Source organism: Hypanus sabinus, chromosome 8, assembly GCF_030144855.1.
Source record: "Hypanus sabinus isolate sHypSab1 chromosome 8, sHypSab1.hap1, whole genome shotgun sequence".
NCBI lineage: Eukaryota > Metazoa > Chordata > Chondrichthyes > Myliobatiformes > Dasyatidae > Hypanus > Hypanus sabinus.
In genome coordinates, this window is record NC_082713.1 from 52,132,367 (window position 1) to 52,159,812 (window position 27,446).

Below are 27,446 nucleotides of genomic sequence, written 5' to 3' on the forward strand. Positions count from 1 at the left end.
TTTCTATCTTCCAGGCCTCGTCCTTGGGATATCAAAAAGCGGCCAGTTATGAGGCCCTGAGCGCTGGTCCCATTCTTGCAAAGAACCGAAGTCAGAGTGTAAAGGTCAGGTCAGGGTCTTCAAAGAAAGCCCGCACACCCTGAAGAGAAAAAAAAAAGAGATATCAAAGATAGAAATAAAGTTGTTTCCAAAGATGCGAGCAAAGGAGTTGCTGCTTAAGACCATCTTAACTTTGCCCCAATTTCATGGCTTGTCTCAGGACATTGTGTTGGACTGGGGCCCACAATTTGTCTCCCGTTTCTGGAGAGCCTTCTGCTTCCTCATTTACACTTCAGTGAGCCTGTCCTCTGGCTATCATCCACAGATCAATGGTCAGTCAGAAAGAGCCAGTCAACAAGTGGGGAACTTTCAGAGATGCTTCACTGCCTCGAACCCTTCCACATGGAAGGAGTACCTGTTCCACATTGAATTGTCCCACGATCTGCAAACTCCTCTGTCACCCTTTCAAGTTTCCTTCATGGCTGCCCAACCTGTAGTAAGTGAGGAAATAGATTCGATTGGCCTCAAGGACAAGGATTCTGGACACGCAGCCTTGGTAGCGAAGGATTTTATTTACAGAAGGCAAACTTGGGAAAATGGCAGCAGAAGCAACACACACAAGTATGCAATTTACAGCAGTCAGATCGGCAATAAAACACACGTGGAGAATTACTAATGAATGTGGGGAAATCATGTGGTAATAAAGTACACGTGTACACACACACACAGGAAAAGTCAATACAATACCCGCCCCCCCCCCCCCCTTGACTCTGTGCAGGGACGGCTCTCTGCCTTTAGGGACAATAACCAATGTTCCCAACCCTATTCAATGCACAACTCACCAATAATTTCTCCCACACTGTTCCATGATTCTCAACCTGGAGTGAAGCAGGGTGATCCCTCAGATGGCAAAGAGAGAAAGGGCCCAGCACACGTGGCACCCTTTATAGTGCAGCAGGGCTGGAGGGTCCCACCCAGGTAATTCACTGGGGTGCCAACAGAGTTAAACTGACTACAAAGGCCAATTGCCCGAGGCGAAACACAAGGTTAATTAAAGGAGCCAATGGTTAGGTGTGTATTGATGGGTGAGGAGGGGTCAAACCTTGATTGGCAGGTGGTGGGTCTTTTGACCAGATAATGGGCATGTGACAGGCACAACCCCACCAATACAAACCCCCATTGATTCCTGCAGAGGAGCCAGTTGGTCGTATCCGCCAGGGCCCTGGTTTTCCACTGCTGGAATGCTTGGAAGAAAGCACAGAGAACCACCCTAGCTGCCAACCATGCCTATTGCCACCAGGCCAACCACTAGCAGTGCCCTGCCAGACTATGGCCTATGGACTGGCTGTCCACCTGAGATCTGCTTCTGTGTACCAACTCCCATAGACTCTCACCAGGTTCACTGGTCCCCTTAAGATTACCCAACACATCAGTCCAGTCACTTACCATCTCCAGAGGCCACCAGCCCTCAGGATCACACCTACTTTCCATGTGTCCTGCCTCAAGCCCGTTGTCCATGGACCACTCAAACCACCTGAATCTGTACCTCCAGAACCCAGGATGCTGGACAGCTCACTGGCTGATGGATTCACCTCGTCACCTTGTACAGCATTTTGTAAACTGGGAAGGGGACACCCTGGAGGAGATGCTTTGGATGCTGTCCAGTTACATCTTGGATCCATTGCACACCGAGGCTTTCCACTGGACCTGTCTGGATTGTCCTGGGCCATCAGGTGCCAGCTGTGGGGGGGGGGGGGGGGGGGCTGACAGGCCTGCACAGGTAGGCTCCTCCCAGCTTCTAGCCTCTTAACAGGAGTCATCTGCCACTCCTTTCTAAATCACCTGCAGCCTATTTCAATCCAGCCCACAGCAACTATTCTTGTTCACCCATCGAACTGTAGTATTGATGTGACTCAGACACCGCTGTAGATTGAACAACCACATTTATTCAACAGATTCCACCTTCTTAAACCCCCATTCTGACATCATAAGCACTCTGACTTACGAATACTCACAGTACATTACATCCCCCTTCTCAAGATTTCTTTACAACACTGTGATTTGCCAAAACAATGCCTTTCTTACATTGCAACAGCTGTGATATAAACTAAAAAAGATCTTAACATCTTATACTGTATTCAACATTGAATCTTACAATAATAACAGCAGTATATTTTCTTTTACTAACATAGACTAATAAACCTTTTATCTCACACCTTGGACCTTACAACATGTGTGACTTTGCCTCAAACTGTGAGACTGTAGGTAGATCTAGTCTCTGTATCTAGCTGGAAGTTTGACTTGTCTCCCAGACCATGTGTAACACAACTGTGACTGTGCTTGTCCTTCATCAGTGTCAGCCTCTCGAGTGACCTCTGTCTTTGCGGTCTGCAATCCCACCTCTGTCAGCCCACGCCCAACCTTCACCTTCATTGCGCCGTGGGGTTTCATCGTGCCCCTCACTCTTGGTGTTGTTTGTTCCCATGTCTGCATCTTTGGAAATGTCCTGTGCATCTGTACGTGGAAACTCCCTCTCGCCTGTCTTCAGCAGATGCTTCCTGTTCCTCCTGTAGACTCTTCCATCCGGCGTGCAAACTATGAAGGATCTTGGTTGCTGATGCCTGTTCACAACCACAGCTGGTTGCCAAGTGTCTCCTCTCTGTATTCTGACATTTTCACCTGTATGCAGATCTGGCAACTGTCTTGTATGTCTGTCATTGTAGCTCTTTTATTTGCTTGTACTTTTGCTTGTCATGTACTTGAGCATTACCTTAAGGAGTCAGTAGAGTTGGGGATGTTGGCAGTTTGGACTTCAGATGACGTCCCATCAACAACTGCGCAGGAGAGAACCCCACACCCTCAATCGGTGTGTTGCGGTATTCAAGCAGAGCAATGTAAGGGTCACCGTTGCTGCTTTGTGCCTTCAACATGTTCTTCACAGTTTGTACAGTTCCCTCTGCTTGTCCATTAGACTGAGCGTGCCCAGGACTGGAAGTAACATGTTGAAATTCCCAGCTTTCTGAGAAACTTCTAAGCTCACACTGGCATATTGTGGACCATTGTCACTAACGACAATATCTGGAATACTGTGTCTTGCAAATGTCGACTTCATTGCGGTAATGACACCTTGACTGAACGTGTCACTTGGTGATCTCCGGATATTTTGAATAGTCCACACAAAGCAGATACTCTGCACCATTGTAGTGAAAGAGATCTGTGCCAAGCTTCTCCCATGGTCTTCCTGGTAGGGGACGGGGAAGCAAAGGCTCTCTTAGATTGCTGTTTTTGTTTTCATTACAGACAGCACATTGAGACACGATGTCCTCTATCTGAGTTGACATACCTGGCCCATAGAGAATGTCCCTTGCTCTTTCTTTACATTTCACTATCCCCAGGTGTGACTCATGAAATCTGTTGAGCATTTCCTGTCTCATTTGATTTGGTACAATGAGTTTTGCCACTTTGAACATTAGTCCTGATGAATAGCTGATTTCCTCTTTAAATGTCCAGTATTTCTGCATTTCCTTCAGAACATCTTTTCTTTTTGTTGGCCATCCATTCATTGTAATGTTTCTTAGCATTTGCATTTCAGGATCATCTGCAGTCGCTTTCCTGAACATGTTCAACTTCTCAGAGATGAGTAGCTGAGGTGTAGCTCAATTGACCTCCAGCTCTCTTCCTAGCAACTCTTCCTTTTGCTCTTTGAGATAAGCACAGCTCAAAGCATCAGCAACGTGCAGTTCTTTACCTGGCTTATAGGTGACTGAGAGATTGTACCTCTGTAGCCTGAGAAGCATCCTTTGCAGCCTCATAGGAGCTTGGTGAAGTGGCTTTTTGAAGATACTCTCAAGTGGTTTGTGATCACTCTCAACCTGGATTTCTTTGCCATATACATATTGATGGAACTTCTTACACCCATAAACTATGGTGAGTAATTCCTTCTCGATTTGAGCATATCGGTGTTGACAGTCTGTAAGTGCTCATGATCCATACACCACAGGCCTCCCATCCTGCAGTATAACAGCTCCTATTCCCTCCGAACTGGCATCCACAGACATCGTCACCAGTTTATTGACATCATAGAACTTGAGTGCTGGTGCATTGGTAACCAACTGCTTCAATGTGTCAAAACTTTTCTTTTGTTCATCTTCCCAATGCCATTCAGTGTTTCTCTCTAGTACCTTTCGAAGTGGAGCACTGACCTCTGATAAGTTGGGAATGAATTTGGCAAGATACTGTATCATGCCCATGAACCTCAATAGTTCTAGCTTGTCTTCAGGTGGTGGTAGTTGTACCACAGCCCTGAACTTTTCATTATCAACGCTGAGTACGTGACCTTATGTATTTGATCTCTGTAGTTCTGATTGTAGATTTACTTTTGTTCAGTTTTAGGTTGTACTCACGTGCTCTCTCTCCAGGAGCTTCCTCAGTCTCTGATCATGCTCCGCAATTGTGTCACCCCATATCAGTAAATCACCAATGATGTTGACCACCCCGTCCAGGCCTTTAATCATTTGAGCCACGGACCTCTGGAATACCTCTGATGCTGAAGAAATCCCAAAGGGCAGACGCAGGAAACAATATCTCCCTGTGGGCGTGTTGAAAGTGCATAATTTGGAACTTTCTTCATCTAGCTTGATCTGGCAGAAACCTTGATTTGCGTCTAATACTGAAAAGTGTTTCGCATTAGGCATGCGGGAGACAACCTCTTCAACTGTGAGCAGCGATCAGTACTCTCTTTTGATGGCTCGGTTGAGATCTTGTGTATCCATGCAAATCCACATCTGTTTTTTCTGTGACCACTGTCACCATACTATTCATCCAGTCGGTGGGTTCTATTTGTCTCGTTATGACTCCCATCTATTACATTTTGATTAGCTCCTCCACTACTCGATCCCTCAAAGCTACTGAAATCTTTCTCGGGGCATGCACGACTGGTGCAATAGTTGGATCAATCTGGATATGGTGTTTCCCTGGTAAACATCCTAATCCAGAAAACAAGTCAGCAAAGTCTTTGAGAATGTCATTTTCTTTCTCAACGCCATAAATTTGTTTTACCAGGCCTAGCTTTGTGCATGTTGCTTTGCCCAGTATTGCTGGAACATGTTGCTGTACTATCTCAAACTCCATCTTGTGTGTTTATCCTTTGTACACACAGGTGAGTGTTTTCTTTCCCAATGATGCTGTCTTGTGGCCGAAATATACAACAAGTTTGCAGGTGGATTTTCTCAGTCTTCCTCTGATGTCCAGTGAGTTAAATGTTTCTGCTGACATTACATTGCACTTTGCCCCAGTATCAAGCTTAAATGTCACATTCCTCCTGTTTATTATCAGATCTTGTCCAATCATCTTCATCCTCCATCTCTGCATTGTCAATATTCTTGATGCATACCTCCTGTTCCACTTCAACTGTGCCAATGAACATGTCACTGTTGCCCTCACTCTGTTCCACAGCATGCGTTTTCCTTGCTTGCTCCTGCGATTTGCACATCTTTGCAAAGTGATTTTTTTTCCTGCATAATTATCAAAGGCTGGACATTTTCAACATCCATGTTTATAACCACATCTGTTGCAGTTAACTTCCTTTTGATCATCCTGTGGAGCTGGCTTTGTCCTACTCGTGTCAGTTCTCACAGTTTTTATTTTGTGCACTTCAATCTCTTCATTGAGCACTTTAACCTGACTTGACGTGATCTCACTGGCACGGTAAACATCAATTGCCTTTTCCAATGTAAGATCCGCCTCTCATTTGATCATCTCATATGCCGCATACAATCCTGTCGCATATTAAAGAATCATGCAGTTGTCCGAACTCACAGTTTCTTGCCTTGTTCTTCAAATCTGTTACATAGGCGTCTATGGTCTCTGTCGCTCCTTGAGCCCTCGTAAAAAAATAAGTGTCAGATGTACGGTAGGTTTTTTCTCGGTTCGCAGTAATCTTGAAACTTTTTCTTCAACTATTCAATTTTATCTTGCTCACCCTCTTGGAAGACAAATGTGTTGCAAACCTTTATTGCCTCTTCCCCGGCCACATGCAGAAACGTAGCACATTGCACTTTCTCCATCTTTTCAGCTACGCCACTAGCGGTGCAAAACAGCTGAAACTGCTGGATCCATACTTTCCAGTTCTCAGCAAGATTACCTCGTAGGCTTAAACTTGACGGTGGCTGTAACTGTGACATTTTTTACTTTTTTTCCTCGCGATTTCTTCTGACACCATGTAGTATTGATGTGACTCGGACACCGCTGTAGATTGAACAACCACGTTTATTCAACAAACTTTCACTTTCTTAAACCTTCATTCTGACGTCATATGCACTCTCACCTATGAATACTCACACAGTACATTACGCGAATCAGCTAGCCTCAACCAGTTGCTTCTTGCCTTCATTTACCTTACTGCCTGTGGTGTTTAGACAATAGACAATAGATGCAGGAGTAGGCCATTTGGCCCTTCGAGTGTCATGGTTTCTTGAAATAACCAGGAGATGCAGAAGATTCCTCGAGAAGTTTAGGCCTTTATTTGCAAACAAAAGCTGAGACAATTAATGAGCGTGTCACTAATTGTCTGCCGAGCCCTAGTTCACAGTATTCTTTATAGTAATTTCTTATCTTTGTTTCATTGGCATATACTTGTTCTAGTGCCTTGACTGGTTCTCACACCATTGCACGATCCTGTCTAGTCTACTCCTTGGAAGACGTGTCCCCCTTCCCGGCTTTGACTGGTTCCCATACCATCACACCACTCCACGATCCCATCTACCACCGTTATCTCTACATGCTTACTTTCACTGTTAGCTACATTCTGAAGGCACTGATGTGTTCAATAGTACAGAGACAATACAGAGATTACATTCTGGCTAGTAAGTGGGATGCATAGTAAATAGCAAACACAAGGCTGGTCACATAGTTCTGGCCACACAGCAAACGTTGCAACTTTATTCTTCAATACGAGCCAGCTCTGCCATTAAATGTGATCATGGCTGATCATCCACAATCAGTACCTCGTTTCTGCCTTCTCCCCATATCCTTTGACTCCACTATCTTAAAGACCTCTATCTAACTCTTTATGAAAGCATCCAGAGAATTGACCTCCACTGCCTTCTGAGGCAGAGTATTCCATAGATCCACAACTCTCTGGGTGAAATTTTTTTTCCTGAACTCCATTCTAAATGGCCCACCCCTTATTCTTAAACTGTGGCCTCTGGTTCTGGACTCCCCCAACATCGGGAACATGTTAGCGTGTCCAATTCCTTAATAATCTTATATGTTTCAATCAGATCCCCTCTCATCTTTCTAAATTCCAGTGTATACAAGCCCAGTCATTCCAATCTTTCAACATATGACAGTCCTGCCATCCTGGGTATTAACTTCCTGAACCTATGCTGCACTCTCTCAATAGCAAGAATATCCTTCCTCAAATTTGGAGACCAAAACTGAACACAATACTCCAGGTGTGGTCTCACCAAGGCCCTGTACAAATGCAGAAGGACCCCTTTGCTCCTATACTCAACTCCCCTTGTTATGAAGGCCAACATGCCATTAGCATGTTTAGTATTTTTTTTCTCACTCATTTTGTGGCCCCTTGTGGCTTGTTATTTTTGCGGTCTATTTTTAAAGTTATCGTTCAATACTAAATTATTTCTGTTACTCTGCTTTTGGGTCAAGCCTTCTCTATATTTCCTGACATTGCCTATAGCTACCTGTTAGACCTGCTTGTCACTTTTTTTTGATGATACATTTACTTGAACATCTAGATCCCTCACTCGCAGTCCCTCTCCATTTATATAGTAATCCGACTTTTGATTTCTCATACCTCATATTTGCCCTTGGTGAACTCTGCCAATTTTTGCCCAAGTGCTCAATGATTTATTATTCATTATTTATATAACTAATTAGATGGTGAATGCACAAGGCTTAGATTAGATTATGAGGACACTCAGTCCTCTTTTATTGTCATTTAGAAATGCATATAACCATATAACCATATAACAATCACAGCACGGAAACAGGCCATCTCGGCCCTCCTAGTCCGTGCCGAACTCTTAATCTCACCTAGTCCCACCTACCCGCACTCAGCCCATAACCCTCCACTCCTTTCCTGTCCATATACCTATCCAATTTTACCTTAAATGACACAACTGAACTGGCCTCTACTACTTCTACAGGAAGCTCATTCCACACAGCTATCACTCTTTGAGTAAAGAAATACCCCCTCGTGTTTCCCTTAAGCTTCTGCCCCCTAACTCTCAAATCATGTCCTCTAGTTTGAATCTCCCCTACTCTCAATGGAAACAGCCTGTTCAAGTCAACTCTATCTATCCCTCTCAAAATTTAAAATACCTCGATCAAATCCCCCCTCAACCTTCTACGCTCCAATGAATAGAGACCTAACTTGTTCAGCCTTTCTCTGTAACTTAATTGCTGAAACCCAGGTAACATCCTAGTAAATCGTCTCTGCACTCTCTCTAATTTATTGATATCTTTCCTATAATTCGGTGACCAGAACTGCACACAATATTCCAAATTTGGCCTTACCAATGCCTTGTACAACTTTAGCATTACATCCCAACTTCTGTACTCAATGCTTTGATTTATAAAGGCCAGCGTTCCAAAAGCCCTCTTCACCACCCTATCTACATGAGACTCCACTTTCAGGGAACTATGCACAGTTATTCCTAGATCTCTCTGTTCCTCTGCATTCCTCAATGCCCTACCATTTACTCTGTATGTTCTATTTGGATTATTCCTGCCAAAATGTAGAACCTCACACTTCTCAGCATTAAACTCCAACGTTCAGCCCATTCTTCTAACCGGCATAAATCTCCCTGCAAGCTTTGAAAATCCACCTCATTATCCACAACACCTCCTACCTTAGTATCATCGGCATACTTACTAATCCAATTTAACAGCCCATCATCCAGATCATTTATGTATATTACAAACAACATTGGGCCCAAAACAGATCCCTGAGGCACCCCGCTAGTCACCGGCCTCCATCCCGATAAACAATTATCCACCACTACTCTCTGGCATCTCCCATCTAGCCACTGTTGAATCCATTTTATTACTCCAGCATTAATACCTAACGACTGAACCTTCTTAACTAACCTTCCATGTGGAACTTTGTCAAAGGCTTTGCTGAAGTCCATATAGACTACATCCACTGCCTTACCCTCGTCAACATTCCTCGTAACTTCTTCAAAAAATTCAATAAGGTTTGTCAAACATGACCTTCCACGCACAAATCCATGCTGGCTACTTCTAATCAGATCCCGTCTATCCAGATAATTATAAATACTATCTCTAAGAATACTTTCCATTAATTTACCCACCACTGATGTCAAACTGACAGGTCTATAATTGCTAGGCTTCCTTCTAGAACCCTTTTTAAACAATGGAACCACATGAGCAATACGCCAATCCTCCGGCACAATCCCCGTTTCTAATGACATATTAAAGATCTCCGTCAGAGCTCCTGCTATTTCTACACAAACTTCCCTCAAGGTCCTGGGGAATATCCTCTCAGGACCCGGAGATTTATCCACTTTTAAATTTCTTAAAAGCGCCAGTACCTCCACCTCTTTAATTGTCATAGGTTCCATAACTTCCTTACTTGTTTCCCACACCTTAGACAATTCAATATCCTTCTCCTTAGTGAATACCGAAGAGAAGAAATCATTCAAAATCTCTCCCATCTCCTTCGGTTCCACACATAGCTGACCACTCTGATTCTCTAAGGGGCCAATTTTATCCCTCACTATCCTCTTGCTTTTAATATAACTGTAGAAACCTTTTGGATTTACTTTCACCTTATTTGCCAAACCAACCTCGTATCTTCTTTTAGCTTTTCTAATCTCTTTCTTAAGATTCCTTTTACATTCTTTATATTCCTCAAGCAATTCCTTTACTCCATGCTGCCTATATCTATTGTAGACATCCCTCTTTTTCTGAACCAAATTTCTAATATCCCTTGAAAACCATGGTGCTCTCAAACCTTTAAACTTTCCTTTCACCCTAACAGGAACATAAAGATTCTGTACCCTCATAATTTCACCCTTAAATGACCTCCATTTCTCTATTACATCCTTCCCATAAAACAACTTGACCCAATCCACTCTCTCTAAATCCCTTCGCATCCCCTCAAAGTTAGCCTTTCTCCAATCAAAAATCTCAACTCTAGGTCCAGTCCTGTCCTTCTCCATAATTATATTGAAGCTAATGCTATTGTGATCACTGGACCCGAAGTGCTCCCCAACACATACATCTGTCAGCAGACCTATCGCATTCCCTAAAAGGAGATCCAACACTGCCCCATCTCTAGTCGGTACTTCTATGTATTGTTGCAAAAAACTATCCTGCACACATTTCACAAACTCTAAACCATCCAGCCCTTTTACAGAATGAGCTTCCCAGTCTACGTGTGGAAAATTAAAATCTCCCACAATCACCACCTTGTGTTTACTACAAATATCTGCTATCTCCTTACACATTTGCTCTTCCAACTCACGCGCCCCATTAGGTGGCCTATAATACACTCCTATCAGTGTTACTGCACCTTTCCCATTCTTCAATTCCACCCAAATGGCCTCCCTAGAGGAGCTCTCTAATCTATCCTTCCAAAGCACCGCCATAAGATTTTCTCGGACAAGCAATGCAACACCTCCTCCTCTGGCCCCTCCTACTCTATCACACCTGAAGCAACTAAATCCAGGAATATTTAGTTGCCAATCACACCCTTCCTGCAACCATGTTTCACTAATAGCTACAACATCATAATTCCAGGTATCAATCCACACTTTAAGCTCATCCACCTTTCTTACAATGCTCCTAGCATTAAAATAGATACATTTAAGATTCTCTCCATCTCCTCCTCTCTTTCCATCCCTAACAATGCATTCAAATTTATTATCCTTTTCTTTCTTCTCCCCTACATCTTCGGGCTGAGCGCATCCCTTCTCCATCACCTGCCTTTCCTCCCTCACACACTGTCTATTTACTTGCTCCACTGGTGAACTAACCTCCTCTCCCATAGTCTCCTCAAATAGTCTCCCGCCCCCCCATCTTACTAGTTTAAAGTCCGCCCTGTAGTCCTAGCAAACCTCCCCGCTAGGATATTGGTCCCCCCACGATTCAAGTGTAACCCGTCCTTCTTGAACAGGTCACTCCTGCCCCAGAAGAGGTCCCAATGATCCAGAAACTTGAATCCCTGCCCCCTGCTCCAATCCCACAGCCACGCATTCATCTTCCACCTAACTCTATTCCTACTCTCACTGTCGCGTGGCACAGGCAGTAATCCCGAGATTACTACCTTTGCAATCCTTTAAAAAATGCATTAAAAAATGATACAGTGTTCCTCCAGAGTGATATCACAAAATAAAAAAAAGGACAAACCAAGACTCTCACTGACAAAACCACATAATTATAGCATATAGTTACAGCAGTGCAAAGCAATACCGTAATTTGATAAAAACAGACCATGGGCATGGTTTTAAAAAAGTCTCAAAGTCCTGATTGACTCCAATAGTCCCGACGATATCAGCAGCAAAAGAGAGAAACTCTCCCTGCCATAAACTTCCAGGCACTGACAATGCCTCGGAAGCACCCGACGACAGCAGACTCTGAGTCCATCCAAAAACTTTGAGCCTCCGACCAGCCCCTCCGATACAGCCTCCCGAGCGCCTTCGACCTCGTCCCGGCCGCCGAAACAGGCAAAGCCGAGGTCTCGGAGGCCTTCTCCTCCGGAGATTCCGGACCGCAAGGTAGCAGCAGCAGTGAAGCAGGCATTTCAGAAATTTCTCCAGATGATCCTCCACGGTCTCATGTCTGTCTCCATCACATCAGGATTGTGCACGGATCCCTACTTAACACGAAACAGATATCCATTCTCCAGAGAGGCCGCGTGCGCCGCCATCTTCTCCTCCTACTCAAAGAACTAAATGGCCTACTCCTGCACCTATTGTCTGTTGTCTAAACACCACAGGCAGCAAGGTAAATGAAGGTGAGAAGCAACTGGTTGAGGCTAGCTTGGTCAGTAAGTTTGGAGATGACACAAAAGTAGGATGTTTTGGTAATTGGGAAGTTATCTTAGATTACATAGGGATCTTGGTCTACTGGGGAAGTGGGCCAAGGAGTGGCAAATGGATTTCAATGCAGTTAAGTGTGAGGAGAAACAATTTGGAAAATCAAGCTATTGAAGTTGGCTCAGTCTTTGTTCCTTGGAACAAAGGAGCAACCTTATAGATATCCTCACTGAGGGTGGAGAGTGTGAGCAATTTCAAGTTCCTTGGAGTCAATATCTCCAAGGATCTAACCTGGTCCCAATGTATCAATGCAGCTATAAAGAAGGCAAGACAGCAGCTGTATTTCATCAGGAGTTTGAGATTTGGTTTGTTACCTAAAGCACTTGAAAACTTGTACAGATGTACCTTGTAGATCATTCTGACTGACTGCATCACTGTCTGGTGGTGGGGTGGGTAAGGGACTACTGCACAAGATCGAAGTAAGCTGCTAAGAGTTATACAATTAGACAGCTCCTCTATAATATCCCGACATCTTCAAGGAGCGGTGCCTCAAGAAAGGGGCTTCCATCATCAAGGATTCACACCTCCTAGGACATGTCCTCTCCTTATTGTTATCATCAGGAAAGAGGTACAGAAGCCTGAAGGCACATGCTCAGCTTTGGGAACAGCTTCTTCCCCTCTGCCAACTAATTCCTAAATGGACATGGAACTACTTTTTTAAATAATTTCTGATTTTGTCTATTTATTTTAATGTGACTATTTAATATACAGATCTATACTTAGTGTAGTTCAGTGTTTTCTATATTTATCATGTACTGTATTGCATTGTACTGCTGCCGCAAATTTAACAAACTTCACGCTATATGCCGGTGATAGTAAACCAGTTTCCGTTTCTGAAATATTTGAAATTATGAGAGGCCTGCATAAGGTGGACAGTAATAATCATTTTCCCCCAAGAGTAGGGGAGCCTACCACCAGAGGGCACAGATTTAGGATGAGAGGGCAAACGTTTAAAGAGGACCTGGGGAGCAAATTTTTCACATAGGTTCCATGCACAAAGAAAGTGCCCCTTTTTATAGCCTTTAAGATCCCTTAAATGTAATACTTACCCCAGTATTTTCTCATGATCAGACACCTTTGTACCTGTAACTGCACAACAACCTCATCTCCCTCAGACAAACATGTATTCATCTTTATCTACTCTCAAGGCTGCAGCCATGCACTCCTTTAAACCTCTCAACACAAACTCACTTCCAGACTAACACCATTTTGCCTCACTGACTTCCATTTTTATTTGAGGATATACCGAAGGGGAATCGTGTTTAACTCATTCCTTACACCCTGAAATCTTTTAAAAGCTAAAGGGAATTAACTGAAGATTTGTCACAGTATCCCATTCTTTGGCTGGACCAGATATAGACCACACTTCAACCTGTGCCATCAGTCAGTAACATCATGGCCAGCTCTGTACTTTGTCTGGTTTACTCTACAGAGCCCAGTGTGATCTTGGCTTTGAATATACTCATGGATCATCCACAGCACTCTGGGATAAACTATTCTAAAAAACTACAACATAAAAAATATTACTTTATGATTAACCCTCTCTGATCATATTTGCTCTCAATAAGATAATGCCATTTTAAAAAATGTGGGGGCTCTGACCCTGTTACTCCCCATCATATAATCACTTCCACCTAGTAATCAATCCAGTGAGGCAATGCTGGAACATGTTCGATTAATTCAATTCAATTCTTCCCTGCTCAATGCATTCTTCTGAGAAATGCCCCATTCAATTGCAGCATTAGATGAGCTAATGAAATGCCTGATAAATTTCTCTTGTTTTTCAATACCTTTACTATTAATATGGAAAGTGTTACGTATTCAGGCAACAATAAATATATGAGATCGGCAAGGGTTTCTTTTAACAAAAAACACGTTTATTAAACACAGAAAACAAACCCCCCAAAAGTAAACAAACACTACCGTAACCGGAAACAGCTGCCGAGCGGCTGTTCAAACAGTTCGTAAAGTGATATTCCAAAAACAGTTCTTTAAAGTGGTATTGCCAAAAGTTCGATATGCTCACAGTCCATTTAAAAGGAGAGACTTTACAGGATGATTTGAATTCTCTTTCACGTCGCTTGGCTTCGATCCCCGACGTCGAACTTCCCACGAAGAATTCACGAAACAGAACGGCTTAAAGGCACTGACCTTTCCTTCTCCACTACCTTCAATCCTTTCTAGGTAAACCTAGGGATTAACACGAAGATAGTCAACGAAATCCTTCCAAATAAGGATCAAACAAAGGTCGCCCCTGTTTCACTGTAGAAAGTGATTCTCCTCGATCTTTAACTTCCAACTTCGAATCTTCACTCTCCTCTAATTTCCTCGAACTAACAGAATCATAAAGAACCTGCTGGCAATAACCTTTTAAACTTTAGGCATTAAATAAAAACTTCATCCTTCAACCAAACTGCGTCATCTCTTAAAACACGCAGTGGCATGAAGTCAACCTGGCAAATCCAGCCACGAACTGCCCCTCCTCACAGGGTGGGGTCTACCTTTTATAACCTGTAAAAAAAACCCATCACATGATCTCTACTGGCGGGAAAATTACGTCACCACCATCACAAGACCATCACCTCAAGTCCAGTACAGCTTCAACCCCAGTCACATGACAAGGGCTCCACTGTCATGTGTCACGAGTACGTAACACCTCCCTCCAAAAAAACATTTTTGGTCTGACAAGAACAAAAATTTTTAACAATTGCTTACAAGAAAAACAAAGGTATAAATTTTATAACATACACAATATACAATACCATCATATAACAGCTTATAACTCACAATACAGTAGGAGTGTTACAATTGAAAAAAAAACACTCCATAAAAAAAATTACAGTGTATATTCAACATCGAGATAGACAATCAGCAACCACATTATCTTTACCTTTAATATGAGTTATCATGATATTGTACTCTTGTAACATCAAACTCCAAATTAATAATCTGTTTTTGTTTTTCATCTTACTCAGGAAAACTAACGGATTATGATCAGTGTAAACAACAAGTGGTTTCTGAGTTGTACTAACATATACCTCAAAATATTCCAAAGCTAAAACAAGAGATAACAATTCTTTCTCTATTGTCGAATAATTTCTTTGATGCTTATTAAATTTCTTAGAAAAGTTAGCTGCTGGATGATCAACCTCATCACCCTCATTCCTTTGCATTAATGCTGCTCCTGCAGCCTCATCACTAGCATCCACAGCCAATGAAAAAGGTTTTCCAAAGTCATGTGCCTTAAGCACAGATTGTTGACATATCATTGTTTTCAATTTTTCAAATGCTTCTTGACAAGGCACCGTCCATACAAACTTCTCATTCTTCCGCAGAAGGTTAGTTAATGGAAGGGCAACATTAGCAAAATTCTTACAAAATTTCCGATAATATCCTACCATTCCCAAAAACCTTCTGAGAGTTTTTTTCCCCGTTGGAGTGGGAATCTCTAAAATTGCCTGAACAGGAGCTACCTTACCTTGACCCACAACATAACCAAGGTAAGTCACAGTGGCATGTCCAAATTCACTCTTAGCTAAATTAATAGTTAAGCTAGCTTTTGAAAGCCTTTCAAACAATTTCTCCATCGCAATAATGTGTGCTTCCCAAGTATCATTTCCTGTCACTAAATCATCAATATAAGCATCAGTATCTTTCAATCCCTGAATCACAAAGTTAATCATCCTCTGGAAAGTACCTGGGGCATTCTTCATCCCAAATGGAAGAACATTATACTCATATAACGCAGATGGAGTTACAAATGCAGAAATCTCTCTACCTCTGTCTGTTAATGGAACACACCAATACCCTTTCAATAAATCAATCTTTGTAAGGAACTTTGCCTTTCCAACTTTATCTACACAATCATCTACTCTAGGAATTGGATATGCATCTGTTTTTGTTACAGCATTCACCTTCCTATAATCCGTACAAAACCTAATACTACCATCTGGCTTTGGCACCATAACACATGGCGAACTCCAATTCGAGTTAGAATGTCTAATAATATTATTCTCTAACATATATTCAATTTCTTTCTCAGCAAGTTCACATTTTTCCATGTTCATCCTATATGGATGTTGTTTAATAGGTTTGGCATCCCCAACATCTACATCATGTGAAGCTATAGTAGTCCTTCTCGGAACATCTGGAAACAACTCCCTATATTTAAAAATCAACTCCTTCATCTGTTGTCTCTGCTCTAACTGTAAATGTGCTAATTTTTCATCAATATTTTCCAGAATGGTTGAATTTGGTAAACTAACAGAGACAATGTTAGATTTAGAATGAAAGTCAGATGAATCATCTATCGTGTTCCTAGTTAAATCAAACTCATTCTCACTAACCACAACAGTCACAGTATCAGATTGTTTCTCAAAATATGGTTTCAACATATTTATATGGCAGAGTTGTGTTGACCTTCTATGATCTGGAGTTTTTACCACGTAATCCACATCATTGATTTTAGACACAATTTCATAAGGGCCATGAAATCTAGCTTGTAAAGGATTTGTCTGCACTGGGAAAAGAACCAACACCTTATCTCCAGGCTTAAACACCCTCATCCTAGCGTCTTTATCATACCAAGTCTTCATTTTCTCCTGAGCCAACTTTAAATTTTCCTTAGCTAAGCTACAAGCTTTATGTAACCTGTCCTTAAATTTCAACACATAGTCCAACAAATTAGTGTGTACTTCCTTATTAATCCACTGTTCTTTCAACAAAGCTAAAGGTCCTCTAACTCTATGCCCAAACACAAGTTCAAATGGACTAAAACCTAAAGATTCCTGTACCGATTCCCTTACTGCAAATAAAAGTAAGTTTATACCCTCATTCCAGTCACTTTCATTTTCCACACAAAATGTCCTAATCATATTCTTGAGGGTAGAATGAAACCTCTCCAAGGCACCCTGCGATTCTGGATGGTATGCAGACGAAGTGATTTGCTTAGCTCCCAATTTATAAGCTATCTGTTGAAACAATCCAGACATAAAATTACTGCCTTGATCAGTTTGTATCTCCTTAGGTAATCCAAAATAAGTAAAAAAAATTATAAGGGCCTTTGTCACAGTCTTAGCTTTTATATTCCTAAGTGGTACTGCCTCTGGAAACCTAGAAGAAGTACACATGATAGTCAACAAATTCTGATAACCAGTTTTTGTCTTTGGTAATGGACCAACACAATCTACAATAACTTTAGAAAATGGTTCACCAAATGCTGGGATAGGTTGTAATGGAGCTACTGGTGTAACCTGATTTGGTTTACCCACAATTTGACAAGTATGGCACATTTTACAAAACATCGCCACATCTTTTCTTAGACCAGGCCAGTAAAAATGTTTTAAAATCTTGTCCACAGTTTTCCTTACCCCTTGATGTCCACCTAAAGGCACACTATGAGCTAAAGTCAAAATCTCATTTCGATAAGCTTTTGGAACAACTACCTGGTAAACAACATTCCAATCCTCACTTGCAGGAATTGTAGGCGATCTCCACTTTCTCATCAACACTCCTTTTTCCAAGTAATATCCTACTGGCACCTTATCAATTTCACTATCTAGTAAAACCTGCTCTTTTAATTTTATAATCTCAGAGTCTCTATTCTGCTCTGCTATCATCTCCTTCCGAGACAAAGATAAATCTTTATAGTCAGACTTACTCCCAGAATCTTGTTCAAACAACGAAGATAAGAAAGTCTCTGACACATCCTCAAAACTCGAATCCTGAGTTGAACAGTCCTGAATAACAACCTCATTCTGCGCATCAATCTTTTTAGCCATAGCTCTAGTCACAACACAGAAAGAATCTGTGTTAGAATTCAACTCTGGTTCCTCTGACTCCATTGTCAAATGCACTTCAGGAAAAACTTGTCCACCTGCCAAGTCATTACCTAACAATAAAGAAATACCCTTCACAGGTAAGCTATGCTGTAATCCTACTTTAACAAATCCAGTAACTAACCCCGACTTTAAATTTACTTTATGTAAATGTACAGGCATAAAATCACTTCCAACACCTCTTATGTAATTTACCTCACCAGTACCAGACTCTTCATTAAACTTCAACACACTGTCTAACATCAATGATTGAGAAGCACCAGTATCCCTAAGGATTTTTATTGGCACCAGAGTAGATCCTTCCTTCAAGGATACAAACCCTTCAGTTACAAAATGATCATATCCCTTTCTAACTTGGTCAGACTCTGACAAAGCCTCATTTGTGTTTATCAAACCCTGTAACTTTACAGGTGCTTCAGTATGTTGCACACAAGTATCTGGAACTGCTTCCTTCTCTTTCTTTTTCAATTTGAAACAGTTAGCTATTACATGGCCAGGCTTCTTACAATAGTTACAAATAAGACCAAACTGTCTTTCCTTCACAGGCTTTCCTTTCTCATCAACTTTCTCATTAACCTCTGATTTAATTTCAGATTTACCTGGAGTCTCTTGTGTTATTTTTCCTCTTAAAAATTCTGCCCTGAGGAAATTTGTTCTTATGGATCAAAACATACTCATCAGCTAATCTAGCACAGTCCTGCAATTTATCAGTATCCTTCTCATTTAAGTAGGTCCTTACTTCAACAGGAATGCTTCTTTTAAATTCCTCCATTAAAATCAGCTCTCTCAATGTTTCATAGTCCCCATTTACAGTTTTAGAAGAAACCCATCTCTCAAAACACATAGCTTTATCATAGGCAAATTCCACATAAGTTTTTTCCACAGACTTTTTCAAACTTCTGAATCTTTCCCTATCTTCTGGGACTAACTCATATGCGTTTAAGATATGCCTCTTTACAATATCATAATCAAGTGCTTGCGCAGCTGTTAAAGCTGTGTAAACTTGTTGTGCTTTGCCTTTAATTACACTCTGTAACAACACTGACCATTTATCTTTCGGCCACTCTGACATCCGAGCAATAGTTTCAAAATGTTGAAAATACCTTTCCACTTCTGTTTCACTAAATGGAGGGACCAATTTAATTTCTTGACAAGCAACAAACGTTTTTTTAGAACCAGAAGACTGATTTCCAGTCCTTAATTCCTCCATTGCATATGCAAATTCTCTCTGCTTTTGTTCTGCCTCCAATTTACACCTCTCTAATTTCATTTGTTCGATTTGCAACTGCATCTCCAGATTACTTATTGGAAACGACTCTAAAATCGATTCATCAAAAACACCCGAATCCACATAGTGTGACACGATTTTCCTCTGTATTACAGCCTTAGAAGTAGTCTGCAAAATACCTTTAAGTCGCAATCTACTAGCTATCTCAAACCCCTCAGTTTTTTTCGCCTTCGCCAACACCTCCGCAGCTGGCGAAGCCAGAAACTCATCAATATTCATTGCTGCCGAATACCACAACAAGCCAAACAAAAGAACCGAGTAATCCCCGTTGCCAAAACACTGATTTAAAAGTCAGCAAGCATTTAAACTCAAAAGATTCGATCCCGGACGAGCCCCCATATATAATGTTACATATTCAGGCAACAATAAATATATGAGTTCGGCAAGGGTTTCTTATAACAAACAACACGTTTATTAAACACAGAAAACAAACCCCCCAAAAGTAAACAAACACTACCGTAACCGGAAACAGCTGCTGAGCGGCTGTTCAAACAGTTCGTAAAGTGATATTGCAAAAACAGTTCTTAAAAGTGGCATTGCCAAAAGTTCGATATGCTCACAGTCCATTTAAAAGGAGAGACTTTACAGGACGATTTGATTTCTCTTTCACGTCGCTTGGCTTCGATCCCCGACGTCGAACTTCCCACGAAGAATTCACGAAACAGAACGGCTTAAAGGCACTGACCTTTCCTTCTCCACTACCTTCAGTCCTTTCTAGGTAAACCCAGGGATTAACACAAAGATAGTCCACGAAATCCTTCCAAATAAGGATCAAACAAAGGTCACCCCCGTTTCACCGTAGAAAGCGATTCTCCTCGATCTTTAACTTCCAACTTCGAATCTTCACTCTCCTCTAATTTCCTCGAACTAACAGAATCATAAAGAACCTGCTGGCAATAACCTTTTAAACTTTAGGCATTAAATAAAAACTTCATCCTTCAACCAAACTGCATCATCTCTTAAAACACGCAGTGGCATGAAGTCAACCTGGCAAATCCAGCCACGAACTACCCCTCCTCACAGGGTGGGGTCTACCTTTTATAACCTGTAAAAAAACCCCGTCACATGATCTCTACTGGCGGGAAAATGACGTCATTCCACCATCACAAGACCATCACCTCAAGTCCAGTACAGCTTCAACCCCAGTCACATGACAAGGGCTCCACTGTCATGTGTCACGAGTACGTAACAAAAGTAAAGTTACTTTCAACAAGCCCAACCAGTTCAATTGACAATTTGGCACTCTCCATCCTTGCGTGGTGTCAGCAGCTTGTTTAAAAACAGAGCCTGTTTTTCTTTATCACAAACTAGAGAAAATCTGCAGATGTTGGAAATCCAAGCAACACATACAAAATGCTGGAGGAACTCAGCTGGCCAAGCAGCATCTATGGAAAAGAGTGCAGTCGATGTTTTGGACCGAGACGCTTTATCAGGACTGAAGAAAAAAAGATGAGTTAGATTTAGAAGGTGGGAGGAGGGAAGGAAGAAACACAAGGTGATAGGTGAAACTGGGTGGGTGAAGTTAAGAGCTGGTAAGTTGATTGGAGAAAGAGATACAGGGCTGGAGAAGTGGGAATCTAATAGGAGAGGACAGAATGCCATGTAAGAGGGGAAGAAGGGCTACAAGCACCGGAGGGAGGTGATGGACAGGCAAGGAGATAAGATGACAGAGGCATAAATGGAAGTTTGATATATTGATGTTCATGCCATCAGGTTGGAGGCTACCCAAACGGAATATAAGTTGTTGCTCCTCCAACCTGAGTGTAGCCTCATTACAACAGTAGAGGAGGCAATGGATGGACATGTTGGAATGGGAATAGGAAGTGGAATTAAAATTGGTGGCCACTGAGAGTTCCTGCTTTTTCTGGTGAAGCGGTCTCCCAGTCTATGCTGGGTCTCACCGATATATAAGAAGCCACACAGGGATCTCCATATACAGTTGATTACCCCAACAGACTCACTGGTAAACTGTCACCTCACCTGGAAGGACTATTTGGAGCCCTGGATGATAGTGAGGGAGGAGATATAGGGGCAGGTGTAGCACTTGTTCCGCTTACAAGGGTAAGTGCCAGGAGGAAGATCAGTGGGACGAGTGGACAAAGCAGTTGCATAGGGAGTGATCCCTGTGAAACGCCAAAAGTGGGTGGGGGGGGGGGAGGAGGGAAAGATGTGCTTGGTGGTTGGATCCTGTTGTAAGAGACGACGCCTGGATTAGAGAGCATACCCTATGAGAATAGATTAAGTAAACTTGGCCTTTTCTCCTTGGAGCAACGGAGGATGAGAGGTGACCTAATAGAGGTATATAAGATGATGAGAGGCATTGATCGTTTGGATAGTCAGAGGCTTTTTCCCCAGGGCTGAAATAGCCAACACAAGAGAGCACAGTTTTAAGGTGCTTGAAATTAGGTACACAGGGGATGTCAGGGGTAAGTTTTTTTCCCCCCACACAGTGGTGAGTGCGTGGAATGGGCTGCTGGCGACTGTGGTGGAGGTGGAAACAATAGAGCCTTTTAAGAGACTCCTGGATAGGTTCTTGGAGCTTAGAGAAATGGAGAGCTATGGGTAACCCCTGGTAATTTCTGAAGTAAGTACATGTTCAGCACAGCTTTGTTGGTTGAAGGGCCTGTATTGTGCTGTAGGTTTTCAATGTTTCTGTGGAAGTTACAGGTTAAATGCTTTTAATACATAATCATCATGGTCATGCACAATTTGTATGCAGCAAGGTCTCACAAATAGTAAAGGAATATAGGTTTTTAGCTGGTTACAAATGTATGTGTGGTTGTACATATGAACAAACATTTGGGAGGACAGTGGGATATATTTAGTGGCTACTGAGTGTCTGCAGGGTCCTTTGCCATGGAAACTCCGTTTCCTGCAATATCAGTACTCACTAAACACTTGGTTTCCTTGTGTTTTCATTTAAATATATTACCTGGCAGCCACATTTCCAACTTGCAACTGTTGGACTTCACCTGTACGTCCCTGGGAAGGACATGTAATAACTAGATCATCTATTTAAAAATTTTAAAAGCAGGCTGAATATTAGGCAAGACAGAAAATAATTTCCTTCATCTTCAAATCTTTAATGTCCACCTTTGCAGATGAACATAGCATTAAATTATGTCCAAAACGTGGGACCTCTAACAGTATAAATCTTCCTGACTATTCCATTGACAATTCCAACCTATGTATCCAAAACATAATGAAATTAATTCATGTTCTTTACTGAATGGTGACTAGCAAGATATTAAGAACTGATATTTTGAAAATGCTTTTTCCAAGAACGTGGGTAATATATTTTGTTTGGTGTACTTTCAACAGGGCAATCGCAAAGCACTTTCTTTTGGGAATCAGAAATTCAACTTGCATGAAATTGGAAAGGAATTTGAGCCAAAGGCGCACAAGCCCACAGCAGGATCCATTGATCTTTGTTTAATCACAGACACACCAATAAGCAAAGTGATAGAACATCTTAAGGTTGGTCAGATGCTTTTTAATCTATGCATTAAAGAAAACCACTTCTATGGATGGAGAAACTGATGAAATGCCCGGGATGTGGTTTAGAAGTTTAACTAGTTACAGGAACAGTTGTTTAAAAGTGTTTACCATTAGACCTCAAGTTGGAGCTGTAGTTCGAGATGGAGCTGTTCACTCGCATGGTTATGAAATGTTTGACTATACCAAAATGAAATTTGAAAATTTGCCTAATATTCTTTATATGAAATCTTGCTTTGCGAAGCCTGATTTAAACTAAATATATTATTGTCTACATAAGTGCGATGTTACAATAGACACTGGACAATACCTGTCTTCCATTACTTTCAGTTTGGCACATTGCATAAAATTGCAAAAAGAGTTATTTGGTGACCAGCTTTCTTAATAAACATTATTCATCATTTGCTCTGATCTATTTGTAGCATTTCTGAAAATAACAATGGTGTCTTCATTTTTTTAAATAGGTTTGTGGAGTTAACATTGAGGAAGGACCTGTTGAGCGCACTGGAGCAGTGGGTCCCATTACTTCAATCTATTTCAGAGATCCAGACAATAATTTAGTTGAAGTTTCCAATTACAATTCTGACCAACAGTAATCACAACAGCAAGTATTGGTCAAATCTGCACAAGAAAGGAACCAACAAGATCTATTACTCTACTTATAACTATACGGACACAATTCCATAATCAATATGCAATGCCATGGCTGAATCAAGGAAGTTCAATTTTGAGAAAATATGCATTCTGGTCTACCAATAAGGTGATAGAAGGAGGATAATATCAATCTTTGGCTGATTAAGCTTTTTAAGTGTTTTTTTAAACTCAATGGACAACAATTATTTTGTGATTATTGTAAATGAAAAATGACTGGAAAAGAGTAATATACAAAATGTCACACTCTGAAGATTCATAAATGATTACTATTAATTTTCATAGTATTTAAGAATTCAATGAACTATCAAGAATAAATCAATAAATACCCCTACGCATCACAAAAGTTAATGCCCAAGCTCTGTATTTCTAATATATCAACACAGTTCAGGTTGATAAGAAGGAAATGTCCCCTCAGGATGATTGGTTTGGCAAATTGAAATGATCACAGGATTGTTAAACAGGGTGTTCTCTGTACGGAAAGCCACTTAGTTCCCTGGGTCTTATACAGAGGAAGAGCAACCAGTAAGCTCCTGGATCTAAAGGTTTGTCAGCTGAGGAAAAGAAAATTAATACTTTTGTAACTGAATCCAAAAGCAAACAAATCTAATTCTCGTTCAGTAGACTGTGGGATGATGGATTTTCTGGTTCTCTAGCCAGAGAATTTCATTGGCAAATTGGGTCGTAGTGGATCTGGGAAGGCTCTACACTCTTTGGATGCACTGTGCAGATTCAGTATCAGCCTCACTCGGACTAGGGGAACAGGTAAAAGACTAGCAATGCTTCAATTTGAACAAAGTCCAGTTTGTTTGCGACTGTGAGTTACTGATATCTTATATCAGCTTGCTATCTTATATATGTTTGCTCTCTTTTGTGTGTTTTATGTGGTTTGTACTGTGTATGAGTGTTAGTACTGTGTTCTGAACTTGGGCCCCGGAGTGATGTGTTTCATTTAGCTGTATCCATGGGTATTCTGCAGGAGTTCCCACTGGACCCATCTGCATTGTCCTGGGCCACTGGGTGCCAGCTGTAGCAGGGAGAGTTCCTGTCAGACCTACACAGGCAGACACCCTCCAGTCTCCGTCTAGCTAAAAGGAGTCACTCATGTTCAACTCATCAGCTGTAACCTATTTCAACTCAACTTGCTTCCACAGTCATTGTTCACCCATCAAACTAACCAGACTCATCAAGTTGCTCTTAGCCTTCATTTTCCTGTTCCTGTGGTATTTAATGCATTTTCTCTTTCCTTTTATGGCCTTTTGTGCCTTGTTATTTTTGCATTTTATTATTAACAGTATCACTCATCATTCATTCGTTTCCATGGCTCTGCTTTTGCGTCAAGCCTCATCTACGTCCCTGACATTGCCTTGTTAACTGCCTGTTGGACCTGCCTGTTTTTTTTTTTATGGTTCATTCACTTGAACACCTATGTCCCTCAATCACAGTCCCTCTTCATTTAGATAATCATCAATTTTTGATTTCTCTAACCTCACACTTGCCTATGCTAAACTTTGCCAGTTTTTGTCTAAATGATCAATAATTTATCATTCATTGTTTGTATTATTGACTTGTTTGCAAACGCACAAGGCTTGGCCAGAAAGTTGGCAGATGATATCAAATCAGGATGTGTTGTTAATTAGTAATATATTATAGATTACAGGTGAATCTTAATCAATTGGGCAAGTGGGCCAAGGCAAATGGATTTCAATGCAAATAAGTGTGAGGTGATGCAATTTGGAATGTCAAACTGTTGCATGACTTCTACTATTAATAGTATAAGTCCCAGAGAGTGTCATGGAACAGAGGAACAGGAGTGCAAGTACAAGCTCCATTGAAAGCATCATCACAAGTAGACAGGATGGTGAAAAAGGTGGTTAGCACACCGGCCTTCATCAGTCAGGGTTCTGAGCAAAGGAACTGGGACTTTGTGTTCCAATTGTTGCGGCCGCACCTGATCTACTGTGTACTGCTTTGGTCACCCTGTTAAGGGTAAGGTTTAGTTCAGTTGGAAAGGGAGTAGAAAATATTTAGAACAATGTTGCAAGGTGTAGAGAGCCTGAGTGACAGGGTGAGGCTGGCTTGGTCTTTGATCCTTGGAACATGAGGAGCAATCTTATAGAAATAGCTACAAGAGGCTGAGATAAGTTGGATAGTAATAATAATTTTCCCCAGGGTATGGAAATTCAAAACTAAGATTCACAGATTTAGGGTGAGAGGGAAAAGGTTTAAAAGAGACCCGGGGATCAAATTGTTCACATTGATCCCTCTGCCTGAAAAGAAGTTTCCGTTACATAAAATGAAGAGCCTGTCAATATATAGAATCTAACATTCTAGTTATATTAATCGAGAGGACTGTTTGGTTTGGGTTTCTTTAGAAGCCAACACTGTTAATAAATTTCCTATTATTTCTCTTCTCGGATCCTCAATTCTTTTATCTTTATGTAATTTAACTGATAACTTTGTATAACATACTTTGAAGATTTGGGTACAATTTAGAAAATATTTTGGTTTATTGAGTTTTTCTCTTTCTAGTCCTATTTCTAACTTTTTTTTAAACTTTCTATGTCTGATGTAGTTTTTAAAAGAGTGGCATAGATTGGGTATTAAATGTTTTCATGATTTGTTTGTTGGAGATAGTCTCTCTTCATTTGAACAGCTGTCAGTTAAATACAGCCTACCGAGAATTCTTTTTTTCTATATTTACAATTTAGAGACTTTTTGCATTCTCAACTATATACATTTTCTAAAAGTTTAGATAAAAATTTACTTGATATTATTTTTAATTTGAGACCCTTCCAAAATGCATCTATATCTAATATTTATGGTATGTTGTTGGGAATGAGAAATATTCCTTTAGATAAAATTAAAAATCTTTGGGAACAAGATTTACAGATTTCAATTTCTAAGGACACTTGGAATGAAATGTTTTAAATTGGTTAATACCTCATCGTTATGTGCCTGTCATTCCCTTTACAGTTTAAAGTGGTTCATAGAGCCCGTACGTCTAAAGATAAGCTGTCTCGTTTTTATTCAGATATATCTCCCTATTGTGATAGATGTAATAATGGAGAAGCTTCACTAATCCATATGTTTTGGACTTGTCCAAGTCTTGAAAAATACTGGAAGGAAGTATTTCATACTTTTTCGGTGTTTTTTAAAGTAAATTTTAAACCTAATCCTTTGACTGCCTTATTTGGTATTGTTAGAGTAAAGAATATCATTTTGGAAATACATGATCACCATATTTTGGCCTTTATTTCTCTTATAGCTTGGAGGGTATTGTTGCTTAAGTGGAAGGATGCCACTCTTCCTACTCATACTTATTGGTTACATAAATTTAGAGAAGATTTGCTGTACAATTTCTGAACCTAGGCAAGATTTTTTAACATTGTGGGGACCTTTTTTGAATTACTTTCAAAATCTTTGATTTCCTACTAAGCAAAAATGTTGGCTTATAATATGTTTTACTGTAAGTAAAGGATTTTTTCCTTTTCTTTTTTTTAAACCAAACAGCTGGTCTTTTTCTGGTATAATAAAATTTATTTCTTTTCACTACTATGCTTAAATTTAATATTTATGGATATGGAGTAATTATACTTTATCAGTGATTTTAATATATTGTAACCTATATTATATATATAATATATTAAGGTACTCTGTATTTTTCTTTGTAAGAAATTATTAAAAATATTGAAAAAGAAAGAAATGAAGATCCCCTTCTTATACTTCAAGATCTCTCCAAAATTCAAATATAATCCCAGTGCTTTCTCATGATAAAGCAACATTTGGTACCTGCACCTGCAAAATAACCTCACCTTCCTTAGACAAACATGTATTCTTCATTATCTATTCTCAAGGCTGTAGATTTGCACTCCTTTAACTTTCTTAAAGCAACCTCATTTCCAGATTAGCACAATTTTGCCTTTATGACTTCCATTTCATTTTAGCATACATCAGAGAGGAATCCTGTTCAACTCATTCCTTATACCCTGAAATCTTGTGAAAGCTAAAGATGCATAACTGCAAGATTTGTCACAGTATCCTATTTCTTTG

General features: G+C 40.7%; 1 protein-coding gene across 2 annotated transcripts in view; it reads left to right on the forward strand.

Moving 5' to 3' along the window:
- glod5 (glyoxalase domain containing 5) overlaps positions 1-26,945 on the forward strand; it is a 50,513-nt gene extending 23,568 nt beyond the window's left edge. The window contains exons 3-5 of one of the 2 annotated variants that reach the window (XM_059977169.1): positions 20,559-20,696; positions 22,560-22,724; positions 23,207-26,945. In XM_059977169.1, coding sequence (XP_059833152.1) covers positions 20,559-20,696; positions 22,560-22,724; positions 23,207-23,338 — 435 coding nt within the window. In that variant the 3' untranslated portion in view covers positions 23,339-26,945. The remainder of the gene's footprint in view (positions 1-20,558; positions 20,697-22,559; positions 22,725-23,206) is intronic. The other variant, XM_059977170.1, reaches the window with a different exon arrangement.
- Positions 26,946-27,446: the final 501 nt, after the last annotated feature.